This window comes from Centroberyx gerrardi, chromosome 12 (genome assembly GCF_048128805.1).
Source record: "Centroberyx gerrardi isolate f3 chromosome 12, fCenGer3.hap1.cur.20231027, whole genome shotgun sequence".
Taxonomy (NCBI): Eukaryota; Metazoa; Chordata; class Actinopteri; order Beryciformes; family Berycidae; genus Centroberyx; species Centroberyx gerrardi.
In genome coordinates, this window is record NC_136008.1 from 10,276,124 (window position 1) to 10,298,198 (window position 22,075).

The following is a 22,075-nucleotide window of genomic DNA, read 5'->3' on the forward strand; positions in this document are numbered from 1 at the left end:
ATTTCCAGGCAATCATTAACATACAACGATGAGTGGACACAGCTGACTTTGGCCACCATCAAGAGATTTGACCAAAACACATTGCAAAACATGGCACAGTGTCTCCCTGAGGTCCCCCGACAGATTGATATCTTTACCAGAAAATGGGAGCATAGGTGGGTAACGCATGGCGGTCCCATGATGTGTTTCAAGTAAAGGTGGACTCTGAGAGGTGGAATTACCTTTGACTTGCCCTCTGTGTTATTTTAAGAGTGCAAAGAGACGAGGGAAGGATAGCAACTCTTCATGCGGGAGGTTAATGTGTGTCTGTGCTCACTTGTCAGATGTAATTGAAGGGAACAGCTTATGAAAATGAGGTGGCAGGGATGAGGTCTTTAATTAGATCAAGATCATGGACAGAAATGAATTAGAATCCCCACTCTCATTACCCACAGCAAAACTGGAGCAGCAAGACAGAGAATGCATGCAGGAAAACTTTAATATCTCCCAGACATTGTAATAAATGGGGGGCTTTTGAGGGATTACTCTATTTTGCAGCACCTGACTTGAATAACAGACCATAATCTGTAAGGGTAGCCATGCTTATATCAAAATTAATGGCTTGTGTTGAACCTAAAAGTATCTCAATGTCACAATATCTGATGAGTTATTTGTTGCCATCAAGTTTCTGGGGTCATTATTTGTGAGTTATCTCATGCATGCCAATTGCTCAATCTAGACTACTTCACTGCTGGCTAATAAAACATAGAACTCATATGCCATCTAGTGGTGAGACTATTGTCTGAGTTATTGGCATTTATAAATAATAGCGGGTGACCAAATTACTCTTCTCGCCAAATTAGAGGGTGAATAATAATTAAGACATTTAGATTAGGGAATACATTGCATTTACCCTTTTATCTCTTAATAGCCGATGCTGGAGAGTTAATGGAATATCAACATAGGGTCATGAACATATGTAGCAGTGGGGTCAATCTGCTGTACAAGGACAGGACGGCGTTATTATCGGATATATATCGCAAGTGTATCCAATTAATTAATTCCCAAGTCGCATTACAATATCCGTTGTACTTGCACTGACCTTGAAATTGTTCATTCACTCCGTCCCATGTGATGTCATTCAGTAAAAAAAAAACACATGGTCGCCTCTCTCTGGTATGGAAGGAGCACAACAGTATAGCGACGTAAAGAGCAGCAGTGACGTTCATCTCGAGTCCGCTTCGCGAGCCTTGACCGCGCAGGACTTGCTCAGCAAACTACTCAGCCATCTGGATCGCCTACAAGCCTCTGCCAGTGCCGTCAATCATTCGTCGCGAGCCATGTAAGGATCTACGCAACCCGGAAGGAACCGCGCAACGTTTCGAGAAGCGGAGCAGTCAGCTTGTCCTACACGTGCATGTACCACAGCACAACGTGGGAATTGTGTTCCCTCGCAGATAGTTAGCAGACAACTCTTATCAGAGATTCATAATCTTGAGGTAAACATCACGTAACGTTAGATCCAGTCTGACGACTTCATTTTCTCGACTTTAAGCATTGGGTGAGTTTGTGTTGATTTACAAAGGCATGTGTGTTAGCAAGTCAGCCAGCAGCTAAACTGTGCCATACTTACGCTTGCCTATACATTAAGGTCTACATTAACCTTGTTGTTGCTGCTGCTGTTATGTAACGGCGGCTGCAGATGTAATTTTCATGTCACCTACATTACAAGTTACCGTTCATCTTGGAGGTTAACGTTAAGCAACAATGACGAGAAATTTGGGGAATAATAGCTAGCTGCTTCCCTGCTTATCAGATTACCTTGTATATGCATTGTGCATTCCCCAGCTGGCTATAAGTAAGATATCTTAATATTCAGATCGTTGGAATGAAGTGGCATGGCAAGCCCACAGTCACCTGAGCTGTCCTAGATACTTGTTGTACATGTTCTTGTTGTTGTTGCTACAGTTGTTGTTTCCCGCCATTGTATTTCCGTGTAAGATAATATGGATATGTTGTGGAACATCATTGCAACTGTCGTGCGGTAAATGTCCAGTACTTTATTATAAGTAGCCTACACTACCAGTCAAAAGTTTGGACACACCTGATTGAATGTGCTATGCTTTTCATTATCTTAAAGCCATTTTGATCTAAAGGCTTTTGCTTAAATGCTTGAAATTAGTTTTTTAAACAAATATAAATAGTGAAGTTGATGCCTATGCATGAATTTTTTCCAAAGCCTTTGCCTTTCCATCAAGGCAAAGGGCGGCTACTTTAAAGAATATAAAGTATAATATTGTTTTCATTTGTTTAACACTTTTTTTTTGGGTCACTGCATAATTCCAAACTGGCATTGACTGGTAGTGTAATTTTACACACAAAGTAAGTTTACACACTCACTACTGTTTTTTTTTTTTATTTGTTTGCTTGACTCAGGCAATGTGAGAATGGGTTGTGATTCAGGTATACAAGTAAAGTACACTTGACTTCTGTGGTACACGCTGGAATGATAATGATAGTCGATGGTAATTTGCCTCAGCTTTACATCTCACATTTGCTCATACAGGTTGAGTTAGAAAGTTTAACATGTATTACAGGTTTTACTCAGTGGTTACATGCCCTCTTCTCTGTTTTGTGCGCAGTCTTCACATGTCACTATGAAGTACATCCTGGTCACCGGTGGTGTCATATCTGGCATCGGTAAAGGCATCATCGCCAGCAGCGTGGGAACCATCCTCAAGTCCTGCGGCCTTCATGTCACAGCCATCAAAATCGACCCTTACATCAACATCGACGCTGGCACCTTCTCACCTTACGAGCACGGTGAGAGCTTTAGTGAATTCAGCAAGGTTGACTGTTATTGACTTTGACCTCTCATCCACCTGTTGGGCTGTGTGGTTGAATCCTGCAGTACTGTAGTTACTAGGGATGGGACGATATATCAAAATTCAAAATATCGCAATACAAACACATATCGCGGGGCAGAAAAATTAATTGCAATATAAGCTACATTTTATTCTGCTGTAGCAATCACAAATGAGACGGCTTGCCCATCACAATTTCACAAGCTCGCCATCCAAATTGTATTATTTGCACTTTATAATGACATTTTTAATTTGTTTACATTCTAGCAAGCCAATGCCATTGCTAGAAAGATTTGTGTCTCAGAAATAAACATCTAAAATCGGCGCAGGCATACTTCGTTGTCATTGAACTTTATTGTGGTTGTATTGAATCGTGAAACCCATATCGCGTATATAACACGACACAGGAATTGCACTACGGGGATCAGTAAGACATCACACACATTATTGTCATGTGCTAAATTGATCCGATGTCTCTGTTGTGCAGGTGAAGTGTTTGTTCTAGATGATGGAGGAGAGGTGGATCTGGACTTGGGGAACTACGAGCGTTTCCTGGACATCCGTCTAACCAGAGACAACAACCTGACCACCGGAAAGATCTACCAGTCAGTCATCAACAAGGAGAGGAGGGGAGACTACCTGGGCAAGACAGTACAGGGTGAGAGAGGGTCGTATTAATCAAGATCACCCTACGATACCCAGCTACATATCATAGCACTAAGTGGTATCACAATGCCACAGTTAAGAGTATGGAAAAATATTTGGTGTTGGTTAGACCTTGATACAGAAGCAGGCTAATGGGAAAAACTACCTAGGTTTTCTTTTCATTACAATCCTAAACATCGGGATACATTTTTCCCATCTATCAATGGCACAAACACCAGTAAGGCACCAGTACAGTTTGTTTTGGGGGCCATTAATCCTTAAAATGTAAGTAGGCGTGATACTGTGAGGCACATTTTATGCTGACTTTGTATTCTTTCCATCCATTTTTCCAGTGCGGCTCCAGGACAGAGAAGCTAGAAAGCATGTAACTTTAAAACACGGTACATCCCACATGCTGTGTTGTTTGTTTGTTTTTTTTTCTGTACTGACTACTATCATTTCTATCTATTTTCTTAGTGGTGCCCCACATCACAGATGCCATCCAGGAGTGGGTGATGAAGCAGGCCAGGGTCTCGGTCGATGACGACGGGGTGGAGCCTCAAGTCTGTGTCATAGAGGTAAATTGGACTTGGCTAGTCTTCACCTTTCTCAGCAAGTAGGGATTCATATAGTCGCCCAAGTGAGATTTAGGATGTAATGTCAGAGGATATTGAAAACCTTCTTTGTCACGTCAAAAGTTGTCATATTAAATTTCAAGCTAAACTCGGTGCTAACCGGACCCCCAACAAGGGTCAGAATTTAACGACGGCTTGTGTCACAAATGCCCTTTAGAGTTCATAAAATGCCTGTGAAATTAAAAATGAGGGGGCAAAAAAATGACCCCAATAAATAGTACTACCCTTTCTTGCATTTCACCCTGTTCACATTTTTTCATTGAGTTGTCAAATAGTCACCCGTGAATGCGACCGCTGACCTCCGTGGGCCACCGGTGGTAATTCATGACCAGGGGATTCTTTGCGGTGCGTTCTGGCCAAGAAAAATGGCTTCGGTTTTTGATAAGAAATCAAACCAAGCACACGGCCTGAAGCAATAGACAATGTTGGCACCACACAGGCAGCAATATGAGAAAAGGCTGACTCCGCACAAACCATTGCATCCACAAAACATAAAACAACCAACATTGTCAAAAAACTAAAAAACGAGGGTGGGGGTGGGGTGGGGGGGGGGGTGATGGACTGGTTGGGGCAGAGAGGGGAAAACGGCACCGTCCTCCTCTGTAAGGCCTGCTGTGAGTTTCTAGCAGTGGGGAAAAAAGTGAGACGTGTGGTAAATTGTAAAGCTTAGTATTACGACTTCAGTATTTAATTGCCAACATGCAATGCAAAGGTATTATTTCATATTTCAGTAAAATCGCCCCTGAAAAGGACCAAAATGCCCCTAAAAATCAGATCAAAGGGACAAAAAATGCTATATGAAAAAAACATTTCTTGCCCTGCCCCTAATTAATGTGGCATAAATCAAATCCGGATTCCAGCTCTGACAGTGTTATGAGCTCAGCGCGCCCAACAAGATTCTGTACTTTCTGAGAATAGATTAGGGTTACGTAAGGTGCTGAGTACCAATGTGTGTGTTTGTGTGTTTGTGCGTGGGGTGCTGCGGTCTGAGCTGGTGTTTTGTGTCAACAGCTGGGAGGAACAGTGGGCGACATAGAGAGCATGCCCTTCATCGAGGCCTTCAGACAGTTCCAGTTCAAGGTGAAGAGGGAGAACTTCTGTAACATCCACGTCAGCCTCGTACCGCAGGTATGGCACCTTGGCCAACACGCACATCATGTAGTCATCACAGGTATCATCGCAGAGAGTGGGAGAGGGGCAGGATGGTTGTTTATATGTCAACATGCCTGCTTAAAGAAACATGTAATAAAATAAATGATAAAGGTTGATACACGTTTTGTTTTCTACCTGCTTTTTAAATTGAAGGATAAGAGTGATATAGAAGGGTAATAAAACCTACTGGTGTTTTGAGTGTGAAGACTCACACTCGTTTAAGAAAATCACAGGGTAATGTTAAAACTCCCTAGTATTTTTAAACTTATATTTTTATATATAGGATCTATTTTTTCTACTGAGATGGAGATTGAGTTCTCACGTCTTGATATTAATAGAACTACGTATATCCTATCCATTTGTCCATCTTGTCATTTTGAGCCCATCTTGGACCCCCCCCCTCCATATTCATAGAATGCATATATTATTGTGTGTACATATGTATGCATGAGTACTTACTTATATAATACCATTATTTAATTTTGAATGATCATGCAATTTGGACCTATGGAGCTAGATATATATAAGCACTGTGTCACTTTGTGGGTAACATGTCTTGAGAAAGGTCGTTTGACCTAAACGTCAACAAATAAGTCAATACAGAGGTGATCCTGCGGGAATTTCCACCTTTTTTTTTCCCTTTGGACTTGAATGTTCAGGGGAGTTAATTCCCTGCACCACTAAAAGAGAGCACAGTGGTGTGCGTGTTATTTTCTATTATCTTTCGTTCCTCACATTCACCCAGTAATTTGTTTCTCATACACAACAAAGCGCTACAATTGTGAGGTGAATTTCCTTTTGTGTCCTCAGCCCCGCGCCACGGGAGAACAGAAAACCAAACCCACCCAGAACAGCGTCCGAGAGCTCAGAGGACTGGGCTTGTCTCCAGATTTGGTGAGTCACATTACACCTTGTTCTCAAGCTTTACATCCCCTCCTGGACTACAGATATGAATGGGACATCCCAGGGTGCAGGGATGCTGAAAACAGTCAGAGAAGTTATCTAGAAGTTAATCATTACTGTTATACAATCATCTCATGGTGGAGACAATGCAAATGTGCAAAAACTGACACGGCTAACACTATGACATGTCTACAAATGAGTCAAACATGCATAGCTTGAATAGGAATCTATGAGCATGTACCCTGTTTGAGTGGGCAGTGTTTTTTTTTACCATGATATACTTTTTAAAGATGTTTGTTTTTTGGTTGTTTTTGTCAGATTATGTGCCGCTGTTCAACGCCCCTAGAAACAGCTGTCAAGGAGAAGATCTCCATGTTCTGTCATGTGGAGCCCACACAGGTGATGTACTATGATTTCTCTACGATAACACCCTTACTCGAAGCTCCGAGTGTAGAGCAAAATTGAAATAACGTCTTTCTTCACTCCTTCCAGGTGATCTGTGTCCACGATGTCTCGTCCATCTACAGAGTGCCCCTGCTGCTGGAGGACCAGGGTGTGGTGGGCTACTTCTGTCAGCGGCTGGACCTGCCCATCGAGATGAGGGCGAGGAAGATGCTCACCAAGTGGAAGGAGATGTCTGACAGGTGAGGAAGAATATCAGACCCATACACTTTTTATTTTCAGTTCGGTGTCTTTCTCACGGATTCATATGACATGGGACAGTCGATTTAACCACCAAGCCACCCTGTCACCTGTGGGAATGAGGGTAACACATTCCAAAAAATGATGGATTCTGAAAGATAACAAATGGTCCTCTTGGCCCCTGCTGTGTTGCATTTTGGAAAAAGAGGTCTCATTCAACGAAGCTGTGAAATTATGACTCAGTGATGCACCAGATGAGTTCAGTATACGATCCCGCTCACTCCTCAGATCTGACCGTCTCCTGGAGCAGGTTTCCATAGCCCTGGTGGGGAAATACACCAAGCTCTCCGACTCCTACGCCTCAGTTATCAAGGCCCTGGAGCACTCAGCCCTCGCCATTAACCACAAACTAATGATCAAGGTACGGAGATCGCTGAAACACTTTTACATGTCTGTAACTTGTATTTAGATTGCTAGTTTTGGCGTCACTATTTTGACGTTTCGATTGCGTTTTGATTTGTATTTATATTCTATATATGTATTTATTTCTACAATCTTTAAGCCTGTTGCTCATGATGCTGACTAACCTTCCCATTAACACTGTTCATCCGCATTACAGTACATCGACTCAGCAGACCTGGAGGCCACCACTCTACAGGATGAGCCAGTCAAATACCACGAGGCCTGGCAGAAACTCTGCAGTGCCGAGTGAGTAGCCCGACCTGGAAGAACACACACACACTCCAGATACAGACTTTTCATATGAGGAGTTCGAAAACACTATACCCCCATTGTGGAAAAACATCACTCCCTGAAGCTACAGACATCGTATAACATCTCTACCTGCAAATTATAGAGGATCCAGTGTGTTATCATTTTGTTAATTAAGTCATTATGCCACCCACTGTCCTTTAAAAAGTGCCGTAATTTGTTACTATAAATCATTTTGTAAGACTAGGTGTCACTTTATTCAGATGGTGGATATCTCTTTTTTTTTTTTTTTTATACAAAACTCTTCACTCTTCACAAGGCTGTCATTCTTCTCTTTCTCCCCACAGTGGCGTGTTGGTACCAGGAGGTTTTGGTGTGAGAGGGACAGAAGGCAAGATCCAGGCTATCAGCTGGGCGAGGAAACAGAAGAAGCCGTTCCTGGGTAAGGGGAAAGAAAAGGATTAGACGTTTATTTGTCTCATGGGGTGTAGATGCCCTCTGCACCGCGGTACTTAGACCAGGAATAATTATCCATGCAATACAGAAAATATTTTACTGCACTCTGAAAGGCCTCTGACCCGCTACAATATTTTCATATCCTAAATATTTCATGATAAAAGCAAACCTGGTGAAGCCTGGAGACAAAACGCATTGTTCCATCCAGGGTATCGATTGCTGAAGACACGGAAGTAGTGGAACGGGTCTGAAGCCTTTCGGTGTGCAGCTGAATACTGTCAGTATGTTTATAGATGATTGTTTGTGTGCAAGCAAATTAAATTCATATTATCTATAATCCTATGCAAATACAGTGCTGTTTGTCATAGAAATGGTTTGCACAACGGGGATCTTGTTTCTTCAGTTACGAGTCCTTACAACAGCTCTCGTTATGCAATAATCCTGCTGGTGTTGTTTTATGCAGGGGTTTGCTTGGGCATGCAGCTGGCAGTGTGCGAGTTCGCCCGCAATGTTCTCGGATGGCAAGGTGAGTAATCACCGCTCAGTTCACCTGGGGACACTGCTTAAAAAACATTTGAATCCTCTGGTGTAGTATTTCATAGCGAAAGAATATTAGAACATTTGTTAAGTTTGTTTGAGCTACTAAATCAGATGAAGGAAGTTTTGCTTGTTGTCCGTTTCAGATGCCAACTCCACAGAATTTGACCCAGAATCCAAACACCCAGTGGTAGGTTTTTTTTTGTTTTGTTTTTTTTAACCCATCTCATATCTCATACCATCACTCGGCTGGTTTTTAAACATCCTGTTCCATCTCCACAGGTGATTGACATGCCAGAGCACAACCCAGGGCAGATGGGCGGGACTATGCGGCTGGGGAAGAGGCGGACCATTTTCAAATCCAGTACCAGTATACTGAGTGAGTGCCATCCTCAAATGAATGGGGGACTGGTTGGCCTTTTGTGTTTCCATTTGTTGCGTTTCTGACGGCTGATATTTCATCATCACAGGGAAACTGTACGGAGATGTGGAATATGTTGATGAGAGGCACAGACACAGATTCGAGGTAAAGACTAGAACAGTGTTTCTTTGTTTTGGAGCTTTTTGTGTGGGAGCCCATATTTTCAAAAGGTCTTTGACAAAAACCTTATTTTTGTAGGATAATCTTATTGAATTGACAGTTATGTTGCCGATCAATAAAAGTGTCTAAATGTCTATAAAAATATCCTACAATATAACTTAATATAGCTTTGGATACCAGCTCAACCAGGATAATTTGAGCGTACATTTTGATCTTCCTGTGTTTCACCTTTGGGTCCTGACCCAGTCTTCTGTTATAGGATAGGATAACTTCCTCTATGCTTGTTTTAAGGTGAATCCTGAGCTGAAGCACCACTTTGAAGGCAGCGGTCTTCGCTTTGTTGGCCAGGATGTGGAAGGAGACAGGATGGAGGTCATTGAGTTGGAGGGTGAGGTCAACTGCCAAAGAAAGCGAGCATCCGCATGCTGTTACTGCCAGTGCTGCCCCAGCATGCTGTATTCCTCACCTTGAGTTCACCTGGAACATTTAATTTGGCTTACCTCCAAGAGGCTGCTGTTGTTTTTTTTTTTATATCATCTCTTCTATGCATCAAAATGCTCATTTTCTTATTTTCATCTTCCTTTGTTATGAGGGAATATTTGAACCATGTGTTTTATACAGTATAAATCACCTGCTAACTGTGGTATGTTTAGTAGATTCTCCCCAAATACTAATGTATCTGCCCTGTGTATGTTCCAGATCATGGCTACTTTGTGGGGGTGCAGTACCATCCAGAGTTCACCTCCAGGCCCATCAAACCCTCTCCTCCATACTTTGGTCTCCTGCTGGCCGCTGCAGGGAAACTCCAGGGCTACCTGCTCAAGGGCTGTCGCCTCTCACCACGGTAAGGCTGTATAGCTCAACAGGAATGAGTTCTGTTTCAAAAGTCATATAATGGAAGGTCAAAAGAAGCTGCCATGTTGTGATGCTGCAGCAGTTCGTAGGTTTAGCTTCCGTTCGAACCATCGTGAGATCTTGGTGGAGATTAATTAGTCCCCCCCAGTTTTCTCTGATTCTGCAGAAAAGTTTTATAGCTAATCAAAATGTTATTTCAGTGTTTTACATCCAGCTTTCCTCTTTATTGGCTAAAGTGCCTTTGATGCATACCATTTAAAAATTGTTCTTTTTGGAGTTGCATTAAATCACATTTGACTGAGGCCTAAGCAGTTGGAGCATGATGGAATTTGTCATACTTGATCTGTTAACTATAAAAGTATTAAGTATTATCCTTTGATTGGTAGGTTATCTAGGGGATGGCTTTAGCCGTTTTAACCATAATCTATGGGAAAGAAGAAATACTCCATATTTGTGACTGTATAATATCCACTTTGTAATTTGGTTATGGAGTTGTTTAATGTTCTTGACCTATTTTTGCACCTTTTCATTTACTCAAATGTAGTTTATTTGTTTTCATGAATGAAGGCCTATTCTGTTATGATTTGTTTTTATTATGTGGAAAGCTGGGGAAACCAAGGTAATTAGCACTCTGATCAAAGACACATTCCAGCTATGCTGTTAATTCCCTTAAAGCACAGCTAGCTGTGACTTATTGGTTGATACTTACCAATCTGTCTTGTTTACTCCTGTTTAGTATTCATATATATGTAATGTATGCTGCTTTGAAGAAACACATGCCTTGGTAACCCCTATATACACTTGAGAGTGTTCTTTACTGTGATGAATGGTAAGGTATTGCTGAAGCTATTGCACCACCATTGCACTTATAATCACAGTAAAGAACACTTTCGGGTATTACTGCTATAATACTCATTGTTGCATGTATTTGCCTTGCATTGCAGGGACACTTACAGCGACCGCAGTGGCAGCAGCTCTCCTGACTCTGAGATCTCCGAGCTTAAGTTCCCCTCTGTGTCCTAGGACTAAAACCCAAGTAGCTTTTGCCTGTGCCTATGTACCTCAATATCTGTGGACTCAATACAGCTGTCATTCATCCAGGTGAGTAGAAGGCTCACCTGGCGGCTCACCATTAACTCTGTAAGGTTTCTGACGCTGCAAAACCAAAACTTCTTTTAAACTGTTTTTAGACTCTGGTTGGTACAGTGAATGGCAATATGGTGTTAATACTTTATACTCTGAATATCTCATGCCTTGATTGATTTGTATGAATATAAAGGGCATTTCTTGCCAAGTACTCTGCTGGTGTTTTAGACTTGCAGCAATAAGCAAAAGGCAGTAATACTGTATGTAATAATAATTTGTTTGTAAGGGAAAACAAAAGATGTAAAGTTTGTGGTACACTAAAGAATAGAGTGTGAGAGATAAACGGGAAGATCTGATCCTATGAACCTTTGTGCATTGTCTTTCATCATTAAGACCATGATGCATGGGCAAATAATGAGGAGGTGGAGATGGGCAATGTATTCTGCAGCAGGGATAGGAACTTGTAACTAGGTCAAAATAAATATGAAAAACAGTGGTCTGTAAAGAACAGAAATGCAATGATAAAATACTGTTTACAGTTGCTGGAGACATTAGCTTATGTTGCATCATGAAATTTGCCTGTGTATCATGAAGATCAGACATGATTTTAGTGACACTGTCACATTTACTCATTTGAAATGCTTGTTATTGTATGTCTTTACCATGTTTTATGATGCTTTGTGTCTGTGTGTATATATAAATGTGTTTCTGCTGTTGACTTTCAAATCATTCAGGCAATATAACTTCAGTATGTATCATACCTTCCACCTCTGGTTTCAAATGACAATCTTGCACTGTGTTGCATGGTGTGTACATGCAAATCTTTTTCTTTATGAGATTAAATTGGTGAACAAACTTTAAATGAGTGTTCCATGGTTTTTTTGTGTGTGAATATGGGTTGGACATGAATTTTCATCTTGCACTAGAACACAAGTGTGCCTAAGTTGACATGTTATGCCAGCATCATGACACATTGTCTGCTGACATCTTCAACAAGCAATGCTAAAGCCTCATAATTGCTGACTGTTGTTTCTTGTGGAAAGCCAAGGTCTGGTGACCTACAGAAAAAGTCCACACAAATAATGTTTTCAAAGTCCATTGCCTTTTACTGCCACATCTGACCCAGAACTTCCCAAAATGGGTTATGCTGAAACAGTCATCTGACAGTCAGGCCCTTGGGTCAACACAGTGTTAGGTGGAAAAGAAAGATGACTGAAAGTTGATATCAAGAGATCTCGTATAGCTGTACAGTCAGCAAGTATCACATTATTAAATTACAACACCTCAGCAACGTATCATTAGTAAAGCCATTACACCAAGGCAACGCCAACAGGCCCAGACAGCTTTGCTTCTGCCTTCCAAGTTATATTTTCACTTCTCTTGGTCTCATGTTAAATTGAGTGGCATGAATTTATAACCAGATTCAGCTACAGGATAGTTTATCTCTTCTTATTTTCATCTTTTGTTGAAGAAAATTTAGGATAAGCATGCCACATTTGTATAATTAAGATTCAATATTCAATACTAATAATAATTATGTGAATCACAGATGTGCAGATCACATGAAATATAGTGTGCTAAGTTACCTCAGTGGGTAGAAAATGTATACTCCTACAGTATTTCCAAATCCACTTCTCTCTCAGGGGAAGCTGGCATTTATATTAGTTCTGCTTTTTGTCAGTGAGTGTGTGAGACTTTTGTTAGTCACAGGTGTTTTTAGCCAAATATTTAAATGAAATATGCACGGCTACTCTCAATCACATACTTAGAAAAATTAACTTGCTTTGCCTTCATTAACAGCACTGTTCTCATTAAGTAAAAAACAATCCAGGGTCCTTTATTTAGCGTTGGGTTAGGGTTAGACGTACTAAACATAAAACCCCAAACAAACCCTTGCAGAAGAAGGAATTTATATCCTGAGCTTTTCCTAGAGTTTCCCAGGGGACTTAAAGCTGTATTGTTATCAACTTCCCTTTTTAGGTGGCAGTGTTCAGTAATCTACAGAGAGACCATGCAGGGCTGCAGAATGGAATGACTCACTGCTGTATCCTACATGGGCAGATGGCTGCATACACTCATATATGCTTATTAATGGTGACACATCGTTTATTTGTGAGGTGGTGACAACAGGAAATCGCAAGGCTTGGCTTGATATGGTGTTGAATGCAACAGCTACTTCCTTATATTCCTCCCCTCCTCCCCCCTCTCTCTCCCACTTCTAGCCCTCCCTTTCCATCTAAACAGCCCTCCCTACTTCTTTCTGTTCTTGCCCCTCCTTTTGTCAAGTATCAACAGGCGCAGGCAAACTTTACAAGTCCCCACCCCTGTATTGCACACACTCAGGGAGAGCCATGCACATGCTTAGAGTAGCAGTCAAGACCAGCAGCTTGGATGTGGACAGCAGAAACAATACTGAACTTCACTGAACAGACATTTCTACACACCTGCTTTCATTGAGGATCTATAAGGAGCCGACACACACACCATCTCTGAGAGAGAGAGAGAGAGAGAGAGAGAGAGAGAGACTCATGCCACGACTGTCAGTACATAAAGGTGTGGGCTGACCATGGGCTCCGACTGCTCTACTGTACATGAGATTTATGAGGAGTGGCTGCTCGGCGCTGTTTCTCAACACTGGGAGCGTCTAGGATAGGGAACCAGCTGGTGGGAACCAGTTGCTGGCCTCCTGCAGGGAAGGGTCTCTCTCTATATTTCTCTCTCTCTCTCTCTCTCTCTAAACCCCATGGTGCTATCTCTCTGGCTGTTCACTGTATTCCTCTTCCATCATTCCTGACCCTTCTCAGTACCCCATTTATCATTTCTTTACTGTACTCCTTCCATTTATCTTCTTGTCTCAAGACTTTCTGCTTACCTCCCCATCTTTTTTTTTTCTCCTCTCTCTATCCCAATACTTACTCTATCTCCGCACCTCCATCTATCCTCCCTGTCTTCATCCATCTTTTTCGCCACTACCCAGCAGCTATGGACCTGACTTTGTGGCAGTACCAGTTCAGGATCATCATGCTGGGGGACTCCACAGTGGGCAAGTCCTCCCTGCTGAAGCGCTACACCGAGGACATGTTCCTCGACACCGTGAACCAGACGGTCGGCGTGGACTTCTATGTTCACTTCCTGGAGGTGGAGCCAGGGGTTCGGGTCAAGCTGCAGTTCTGGGACACAGCGGGTCAGGAGAGGTTCAGGTGAGGATGAACCACCTTGTGACATCAAAACATCACAAATGGGGACAAAGAACAAGGAGATGTCTGTCTTCATTGGTGTCATTCAGCCCTCCAGACCAATCCTGCTGTACAATGCGCGCACATTGTTTCCAAATTTTCCCAGCTGCTTTCAAAATTGTCAAGAGCAGATACTGATGTTTGAATTCTTTGCATTGTGGGGTGACTTACAATGTCAAACCAGGACATCTTGCATCTTTATTATCTTTATGCATCTGGTCAATGGTTGCACCATTCTATGCCTCAATGTGTAAGACAGTAAAGCGTACTATGAAAACAGAGAGATGAATATCTAAGAAGCATATCTAGTGTCCATGCAAATATACTATCCCGATTTGCCTCAAACTATGAATGTGTATCCAACCTGTCACCCCCACTTACAAGTTCAGTCTACAGTGTGTACAGAGATATGTGCGATGGATCAAGTAGAAAAGCCAGCTCTTGAAAAAGGTATTATGTTTCAGTTCGATGAAAGAATCAGAGCTGTTGTTTTTCATTCTATTTCTGACTTTGAGCACTCCAATCACATGAACTATTATGGGTTGCAGACTGTGCCTGTGTGTGTGTTCATGGGTTCTGCCATGTCAATCCTGCATGAGTCTTGAGCTAAAAGCTCAGTCAAAGCAGTCTGTATTTTTTTTTTAGTCTTAAGTTTACTTAGTAGAGAAGCATTCTGATGAAGAAGTGATATTAGATAGAAGTTCACACCTCACTTATGTCCCTTTATCACTGGGCTTTCAAAAATTTAGTGACTCAAGCGGGAACTACATGCTTCTTGACAGTTTGATAACCGGGGTAAGAAAAACACTGGTTATCTGTTTTTCTGTCTGCTTATTTGAAAAACTGAAGTGAAACATCTAGTGCAGAGAAACAGCTGATTATTTGCCTACTGTAATAAGTTGAATGGTAATACGTTGGCAGCTAAATTTAACGCCTGCACTTGGCCTTGTGGTCCTACTGGGTTGTGGAGGTCACACTGTTTTCATGTTGAAATTCAAACCTCACCCCTCTCTCTTCTCTCTTCCTCTCTCCTTCCCCCAGGTCAGTGACCCGCTCTTATTACCGCAACTCCGTCGGGGGTCTACTGGTTTTTGACCTGACCAACCACGCCTCCTTTGATCATATTAAAGAGTGGCATGCCGAGGTGTGTGAGCGAGTCCAGCCACACAAAGTGCTGTTCATCCTGGTGGGCCACAAGAGCGACCGGGACGCTCACGGGGAGAGGGTGGTGAGCCGGGAGGAGGCCGAGAACCTGGCTGGACAGCTGGGGATGCTCTACATCGAGTCCTCGGCCAAGACGGGCCAGAGCGTGAGAGAGTCCTTCGAGCTTCTCACCCGGCGGGTCTACCAGGGTCTTCTGAGTGGAGAGGTAGAGCTGCGAGAGGGCTGGGACGGGGTCAAGTGCTCTGCCCCGCGGGCGCTGCAGCTACAGAAAGCCAGCCAGGTTCAGCCCAGCACGGCCCCCAAGAACAACAAGAAGTGCTGTGGTTAAACTGCGGACTGGTGGTGGTCGCCCATATGGACTCATATTGCTGTAAAACCAAAACTGGCCCTTTGGGAGCTGACAGACTTTCTGATAGGATTTTACTGTGTGACATGATGATCATGAGAAAATCTGCTTTGTCAGTACTTTTTTTTACCCTGGTTGTTGTCTGACAAAGAGTCATGTAATGGACAAATTTGTTAAGTCAAGTCAAGTCAAAATTATTTATAAAGCACATTTAAAAACAACTCACGTTGACCAAAGTGCTGTACAAACCAGAGCAGGCAGTAAAATCACAAAAAAAGACTAAAAACAAAAACACCCACATAAGCGTCACAGAGCACATGGGTACAAATCGACAAATTGATTTGTCGACAAATCGACAAATTGATAAATCGATAAATCGATGTTAAAAGATTCTGGATTCTATGAATATGGATGTACAGTTATGCAGGTAGAAAACTCACAAACCTTACACTTGTCCAGGGTGCTCTGGTTGAAAATTGCAATCTAATTGCAATCTTTTTCTGTCAATGTGCAATACTTTCTGAGATACAATACCTGCTAATCTTGTAACATATATTCACGAAATGGGTGAAAATTCAACTTTCTAAAAATAAAGATTTTGTTTACTTGATAGGTTTTTTCAGTTGCCAAATCTATAGTTTTCTCTTTTTATATGACTGTAGAGGGTTAGGAGGGGCTGCTGGATTCATGCTCTCTGATAGGAGACCTTAAGCACACAGGCGACCTGAAAATCAAGGACTAATGGGGTCATAGCTTGCTTCAATCCCCGGTTGGGACCACAGCCCCAATCAATCAGATTCAATAGCTGCCTCATTGAATCAGAAAGTAGCTGAAGCCGCTGCCTCATTCAGTCTAATGAACGAGGTGATCCTTGACCATTTGCCGGTCAAGGGGAGCTGACCGTTGCTGGTTTTGGCGATGATTGGCAGCAGATGAGGATAGGGGATTGGGTCTTCTGGGTAAGAACAGAGGCATCACTGTAGTGCTTTCTGGATATCCTGGCAGAAAATTTGGGCCAGACTCAAGAACCGTAGTCTGTGTCATTGTCTGGAAAAAGCATTTTAGCATTACCAAAAATTTCACAGCATCCAGTTAAGTGGGTGATTGTTTGTGAGTGTTGCTGAAATTTAAGTAATTGATGAACTGAAAGCTCTCTTGTGTATCTTTGGATATTGTTGTTTTGGAATGTTGGAAGGCTTTTATGGCAATTATTTTTCTTCTAGTCAGTGAATAATCTCCTGTGTTTCTGCAATAGAAATGCACAGAATACTTATTCTGCAACTACAAAATTTAAGAGTCACTGACCAGTAGCCACTCTTGTGTCTGCATGAGATTCTGTGTAGTTGGTTCTCCACAAATACAAATGTTGACTGATTCGCTCCTAGGATTGGTCTGGAGGGCTGCTTTTTAATATTCACTCGACCTTTCAAAACACAGATGCATTAGTATGGCAAGCATAAATGATATAACTACTGGGTGTTTCAGTGATAAACATGGAGAAAACACTTGCCAGTGCAGAGGGGAGAAAAACACTTAAATGCACAGTGATGTATGAATCTTGTTTTTATTTATGGAATAAAAAGACAGGTTAAACTAAAACGCTGCCCTACAAAGTCAAATATGCCCCTTTTTACCATGTATATCCAGAGACCCATGCCCAACCCTAGCTCACTTCAGTCTGGCAATACAAGCCAGACTCCTATACTCATTCTTGTTGAATAATATCAGTCATTTATCTTTTTTTTTTTCTGTGACATCTTATGAAAAGTCAACATCAGGAGTCCATTTCTTCTCCATTATTATTTGCAATCGGTTCCCCAAACAAGACCCATGGATACAAATAAAAGCAAAAGTGTGCATTTATGAGGCTGGTTGAAAAACAAGTCTGTTTATGTGATAAAACCTACTACATTCAGAAACACTTAATACACAACAGCAAGTACATGCCTAACAAAAAAACAAAAGCAAAAAACGTAAGTGTAATGTGGCCATCATTTACAAAGTCAGAATTTGGTAGTATAACCCCTTTACAAAACAAACAATTATAATCCACAGCATCCAATAACTTGAGTGATAGATTCAACAGAATAGTCACAACCTTTCTTACACTTAGGTTACACATATATATCAGATTTTCTATTATTGGCAAGATAATTCCAAAGATGAGATTTTTTTTAAGGGGACAGAACATTCAATAACATTGGCATCCGTATACTCTAGAATATCAAAAGGCATAGTGGATACAACAGTGGTCACAATCCAAAAAACTTACCCCTGTAAATGTTTACTGAACAAACGTAATGAATAGTTCTTTGCCAGTCTAAGTTGAATGGCAACAAAATGGGCCAAGAATTAGATTATTGTGTGACGGTGCTGGCAAAACACCACAAAACCAGAGGGACATCATGTGAAAGAGCAACACTATCCACTGTCAAAAATATACCCCGACCACCACCCCCCTATTTTATGCTCCCATCCCAACCATCTCCTTCATCTTCAGCAATACAACTCCCAAAAAATCTCAGTTGAAAAAGAGAAAAAACACAACGGGCGGGTACAACATATTAGTGTACAGTCTTGCTACTTTTTGGTTGTCTTGCGGATCAGTGCCATTCTCTGAAATGAGAACAAATGCAAATTGTTAGGCCGACTACATGTGCTCATTGCAATACACACTTAAAGCCTGGTCAAAAAGAACCACAAATATTGACACCTACACGATTCTTGGAGAGCAGTTGTTCCACGTTTTCTAGTGTGTGTACATTAAAACATTAACTGGAAAAATATCATGACATGTCCAAGAGAAAGAGAAAGCTAAGAGAAAAAACAAGGCATCTATACTGACCTGTTTGTGAGCCTCTGTGGTGCAAGCCTTCTTAAACGGCCGGATCTCATCTGAACCATAACCAGGAATCCACATGTTCCACTGGCGCTCTGAGAAAAGCAAAACACAGTGTCAGTGGGACACACCCTCATGAACAACTCAGGACTCAGACACATTTTGCCAACTCCAAGACATACAGCTCAATTTCTTTATACAACAAGTAAATCTGTTATCTGGGCTATCATTCCTTTTATAGGTAACTCAGTCTAGCAGCAGTAAAGCGTGACACTCCATGACATTTCTGAAAGTTTTTGGACATTTGTGAAGACGTTTTCAGGCCTGAAAAACAACATTTTCATATTCCAAAACTGTAGGAGCCGTGACTATCCATGCACTGCATTGTGATTGTGAGTGCTTCCAACTGAAGATAGCAATGCAGCAGAGATTACAATGCAGTTGCCAGTTTTTTTTGGTTGAAAATGTTATCCTGAAACCCACCTTTCCCCTTTCTAAACTATTTTTTAAACTATTACGTGGCTCCAGTGCATTTTCTGACCATGAGGAGAATGTAAACCCCAATAACACCATGCAAAATATTTCAAAGTCTTTAAAATGGGTTCACACAATGTATCTTGTAATCTAAAGGCTAATCAGTGGTTTCTGACAGCCTTACTGTTTGCTTGTGAAGGTGTTTGAATGATCCTAAGAGACGCTCATAAACCCACCCTGGTGGCAATATTATGTGCTGCTTAAGCATTTTTACAACTCAGCAGAAAGCCTGCCAGCAACTCACCAAGATGTAATTGGACATCCTTCACCTCCAAGGTGTTGGACTTGCGATGGCGTGCCAGTTGACACGCAGCCGTCACTACACTCTCTATAAAGTCATCTGCGATTTGTAGCAGCATCTGAGAAGGCAGAGGCAGGTAGAAAACCATCAATTAATAGTTCATGTTCAGTACAGGAAACAAACTTTTTAGTCAGCATGCCACAATGGCTGTAAAATCCCTCGAATCAGCAGCTATTTACACCATTTTACCATCCAGCTAGGTTTTTAAACAGAATTAGACTTCCAAATGATAGTTTGTTTACTGCAAAAGTGGCTAGACGGTGAGAAAAGCTTTGCGGCAACAATTTAAGATTTCGCCAGATGCAGCTGGTGTTAATTTCACAGCCTAAATTCCAAACCTGCTCATGTTTTTCTCTGTACATTATAAATTCATAGCACATAGTGTGACAACATTAAAACCATGGACACACCTCCTCCACATCCTCATCCAGCTGCTCATTTGGGTCGATCTCTCTCACCAGGTCCTGCAGTTTCTTCTTACTGAGCACCTGGGAGGAAAACAGATGTATGCAATCACTCAGACTTTGAATATGGTGCAGGAGTGGACAGAAAACATGGTACGCTCACTACAGAAGTCTATCAAAAGCTCCATGATGGTCCAAAATGCAACAACTCGCTTCAGGCATTTTGATTTTTTTTTTAGCCATGTCAGTCCTTATGTAATCAACTAATTGTGTCAGGATGTACCCATCTCTCTTGTACACAGAACCCCTTCAAGCAATACGGAGCACAGTGCCTGAAATCTTTGACATTGAGGGCCAAGGGCCAGAAGATAAATTGGCTTGTGGGCTCTGAGACATTCACTGATATTTTTTTTAAAAGATCACACACATCACATCAAGGGATAAGCTCCTCAGGTCTTGTGTCATCATGGTACGTTTTTATACACTTGGTAAAAAAAAAAGCCATGCCTTGCCATGGTGACATTGGTGCAGAGACACCTTAACAACTTACTCCTCAAATATAATGAAGTTGTACTATAAAGGCCAAAATACAACATCTACTCATTTGCTGGGATTCTTTGAAAGGCTAAAACAAGATATGTGGGGGAGCAAATTTCACCAGGAGAGTGGACTCTACTTTGGTCAGTTCTGTTATAGAGGCACTATTCAGGAGCATTTGTTCTTACAGATAACTTATAGCCAACAGTAGTGATAGGTGTAAAGTGGACCGACCTGAGATCCCTCTGGGCTACTCCTGCCAGCAGGGCCAGGGGTCCCGAGAGCCTTCCCTGGGGCTGCGGTGCTGTTAGCCATCCTGGTGGCCACAGGTAGAGCAGGTGGGGGTCTGGAGGTTCACAGGAGGCCAAACCCTTGTGTCTGTGGTCTGTGTAGGTGTCAAATCCCTGAGTTACAGTCCAAACTGGGCAATCAGGTGACTGAATCTCTCTTTACAGGGGCCAGGTCCGTAAATCTGAGAAAAAATACAGGAAACATGAAGCAGCAGTGGGGGTTAATCTGCTTAATAGCTACATGTGTTCATGACACAGGCAGACTCACGGAGCTAAGACGACTTAACGGTCAGCGTTAACTTGGCTAGCCGTAAAAAACACACTGAAGACTCTCAACTGAACCGTGTACCATTACTCAAAGTATTAACTGAGCTCGCAACGTAAGATCACATGCACGAAAATGAACGTCAGTCGAGTAACTAGCTAATTACCGTGAAACTTCAACAACTCCGTAAAAATAAGAAAGCTACCGCCGCTAATGTTATGTGCTAAAAACAATAGCAGCTATCGAGCGTTGACGTTAGCTGGTTAGGCTACGTTAGCATTAGCTGCTAAATTAGCGGTGCAGCTTGTTGCACGCTACTTCCCCAATCTACGTGTTAATTCGCCAACTTACCCGATAAAACAAACACTATCTATCCATGTTTCGGCGTCGTGGCGATGACAACATGAGAGTTTGATCCGGACAAACTCCCTCAAAACGCTTTTGCACAGCACGAAAAGAAAAGACAGATTGTTTTTCACTACTTCCGGTCTGCCGGTTTCTGTTTCCTGTGAAAACATGTTGCCTCTGCTCTGCCGCCCACTGGCTCTACTGCAGAACTACAACTAGACTCAACACGTTCACGGATCCCTAGAGTGAACCGGAGCTCTCCATAAATCTGAAGTGAAGTCCAACAACAAGTCTTGTCTGGAGAAAAATATCTGTAACACATCCCACCTGCGTCAAGTGCCTGATAATTAAACCAACAAAAACAACTACAAAATTGCCCTATATACGAAAAAGAGCTATAGTAATCATATAATACATTTTAGAAGATACAATACAAATATCACATAAACTATAAATACCGATTGGAATATTATAGGAATGCCACAGGAGATAAAATGTCAGGTAGTACGATAAAGTCACTATTCACTACTGCACTGAATTTATTTTAATGATATACTCATTAGTCATATGTCATAATATTAATAGAGTCAAATATCTGTAACACGAGAGTGGAAAAACGTCCCACCTGCGTCAAGTGCCTGATAATTAAACCAGCTCATTAGACCTACAAAATTACCTTACACATCCCTTACAAAAAGAGCTATAGTAATCCTATAATAAACTTTAGAAGGATACTATACAAATATCACATCAAAACTATAAATACACATTGGAATATTATAGGAATGCTACAGTTAATAAAATG

The 22,075-nt window shown here is 41.8% G+C and overlaps 3 protein-coding genes across 3 annotated transcripts; 2 read left to right on the forward strand and 1 right to left on the reverse strand.

Moving 5' to 3' along the window:
• Window positions 1-1,382: 1,382 nt before the first annotated feature.
• Window positions 1,383-11,868, forward strand: ctps1b (CTP synthase 1b). Its single transcript, XM_071908496.2, has 18 exons — window positions 1,383-1,540; window positions 2,622-2,802; window positions 3,331-3,501; window positions 3,966-4,066; window positions 5,135-5,251; window positions 6,086-6,169; window positions 6,497-6,577; window positions 6,671-6,822; window positions 7,109-7,241; window positions 7,440-7,528; window positions 7,879-7,973; window positions 8,451-8,513; window positions 8,671-8,714; window positions 8,807-8,903; window positions 8,995-9,050; window positions 9,357-9,453; window positions 9,765-9,909; window positions 10,865-11,868. Exons 2-18 carry the CDS (start codon window positions 2,637-2,639, stop codon window positions 10,941-10,943), a joined length of 1,770 nt encoding a protein of 589 aa, XP_071764597.2. The 5' UTR covers window positions 1,383-1,540; window positions 2,622-2,636; the 3' UTR covers window positions 10,944-11,868.
• A 1,483-nt stretch (window positions 11,869-13,351) lies between these two features.
• On the forward strand, window positions 13,352-16,362 carry rab42b (RAB42, member RAS oncogene family). The gene is made up of 2 exons (XM_071908502.2): window positions 13,352-14,206; window positions 15,284-16,362. The coding sequence occupies exons 1-2, from the start codon at window positions 13,989-13,991 to the stop codon at window positions 15,732-15,734; spliced, it is 669 nt and encodes a 222-aa protein (XP_071764603.1). The 5' UTR covers window positions 13,352-13,988; the 3' UTR covers window positions 15,735-16,362.
• A 935-nt stretch (window positions 16,363-17,297) lies between these two features.
• Window positions 17,298-21,418, reverse strand: taf12 (TAF12 RNA polymerase II, TATA box binding protein (TBP)-associated factor). Its single transcript, XM_071908503.2, has 6 exons — window positions 21,274-21,418; window positions 20,602-20,839; window positions 19,837-19,914; window positions 19,370-19,484; window positions 18,598-18,686; window positions 17,298-18,368 (listed from the first exon to the last, which is right to left on the reverse strand). The coding sequence occupies exons 2-6, from the start codon at window positions 20,680-20,682 to the stop codon at window positions 18,333-18,335; spliced, it is 399 nt and encodes a 132-aa protein (XP_071764604.1). The 5' UTR covers window positions 20,683-20,839; window positions 21,274-21,418; the 3' UTR covers window positions 17,298-18,332.
• Between the last annotated feature and the right edge of the window lie 657 nt (window positions 21,419-22,075).

Excerpts from the sequence above, each read along its gene's own strand:
- taf12 (XM_071908503.2), bottom strand. The coding sequence starts at position 20,682 with ATGGCTAACAGCACCGCAGCCCCAGGGAAGGCTCTCGGGACCCCTGGC. Across the intron at positions 19,485-19,836 it reads TGGATGAGGATGTGGAGGAG|ATGCTGCTACAAATCGCAGA; the intron begins GTGTGTCCATGG and ends CTGCCTTCTCAG. Across the intron at positions 18,687-19,369 it reads GGATGTCCAATTACATCTTG|AGCGCCAGTGGAACATGTGG; the intron begins GTGAGTTGCTGG and ends TGCTTTTCTCAG.
- ctps1b (XM_071908496.2), top strand. The coding sequence starts at position 2,637 with ATGAAGTACATCCTGGTCACCGGTGGTGTCATATCTGGCATCGGTAAA. Across the intron at positions 8,514-8,670 it reads CAATGTTCTCGGATGGCAAG|ATGCCAACTCCACAGAATTT; the intron begins GTGAGTAATCAC and ends TGTCCGTTTCAG. Across the intron at positions 8,904-8,994 it reads ATCCAGTACCAGTATACTGA|GGAAACTGTACGGAGATGTG; the intron begins GTGAGTGCCATC and ends TCATCATCACAG.
- rab42b (XM_071908502.2), top strand. The coding sequence starts at position 13,989 with ATGGACCTGACTTTGTGGCAGTACCAGTTCAGGATCATCATGCTGGGG. Across the intron at positions 14,207-15,283 it reads GCGGGTCAGGAGAGGTTCAG|GTCAGTGACCCGCTCTTATT; the intron begins GTGAGGATGAAC and ends TCCTTCCCCCAG.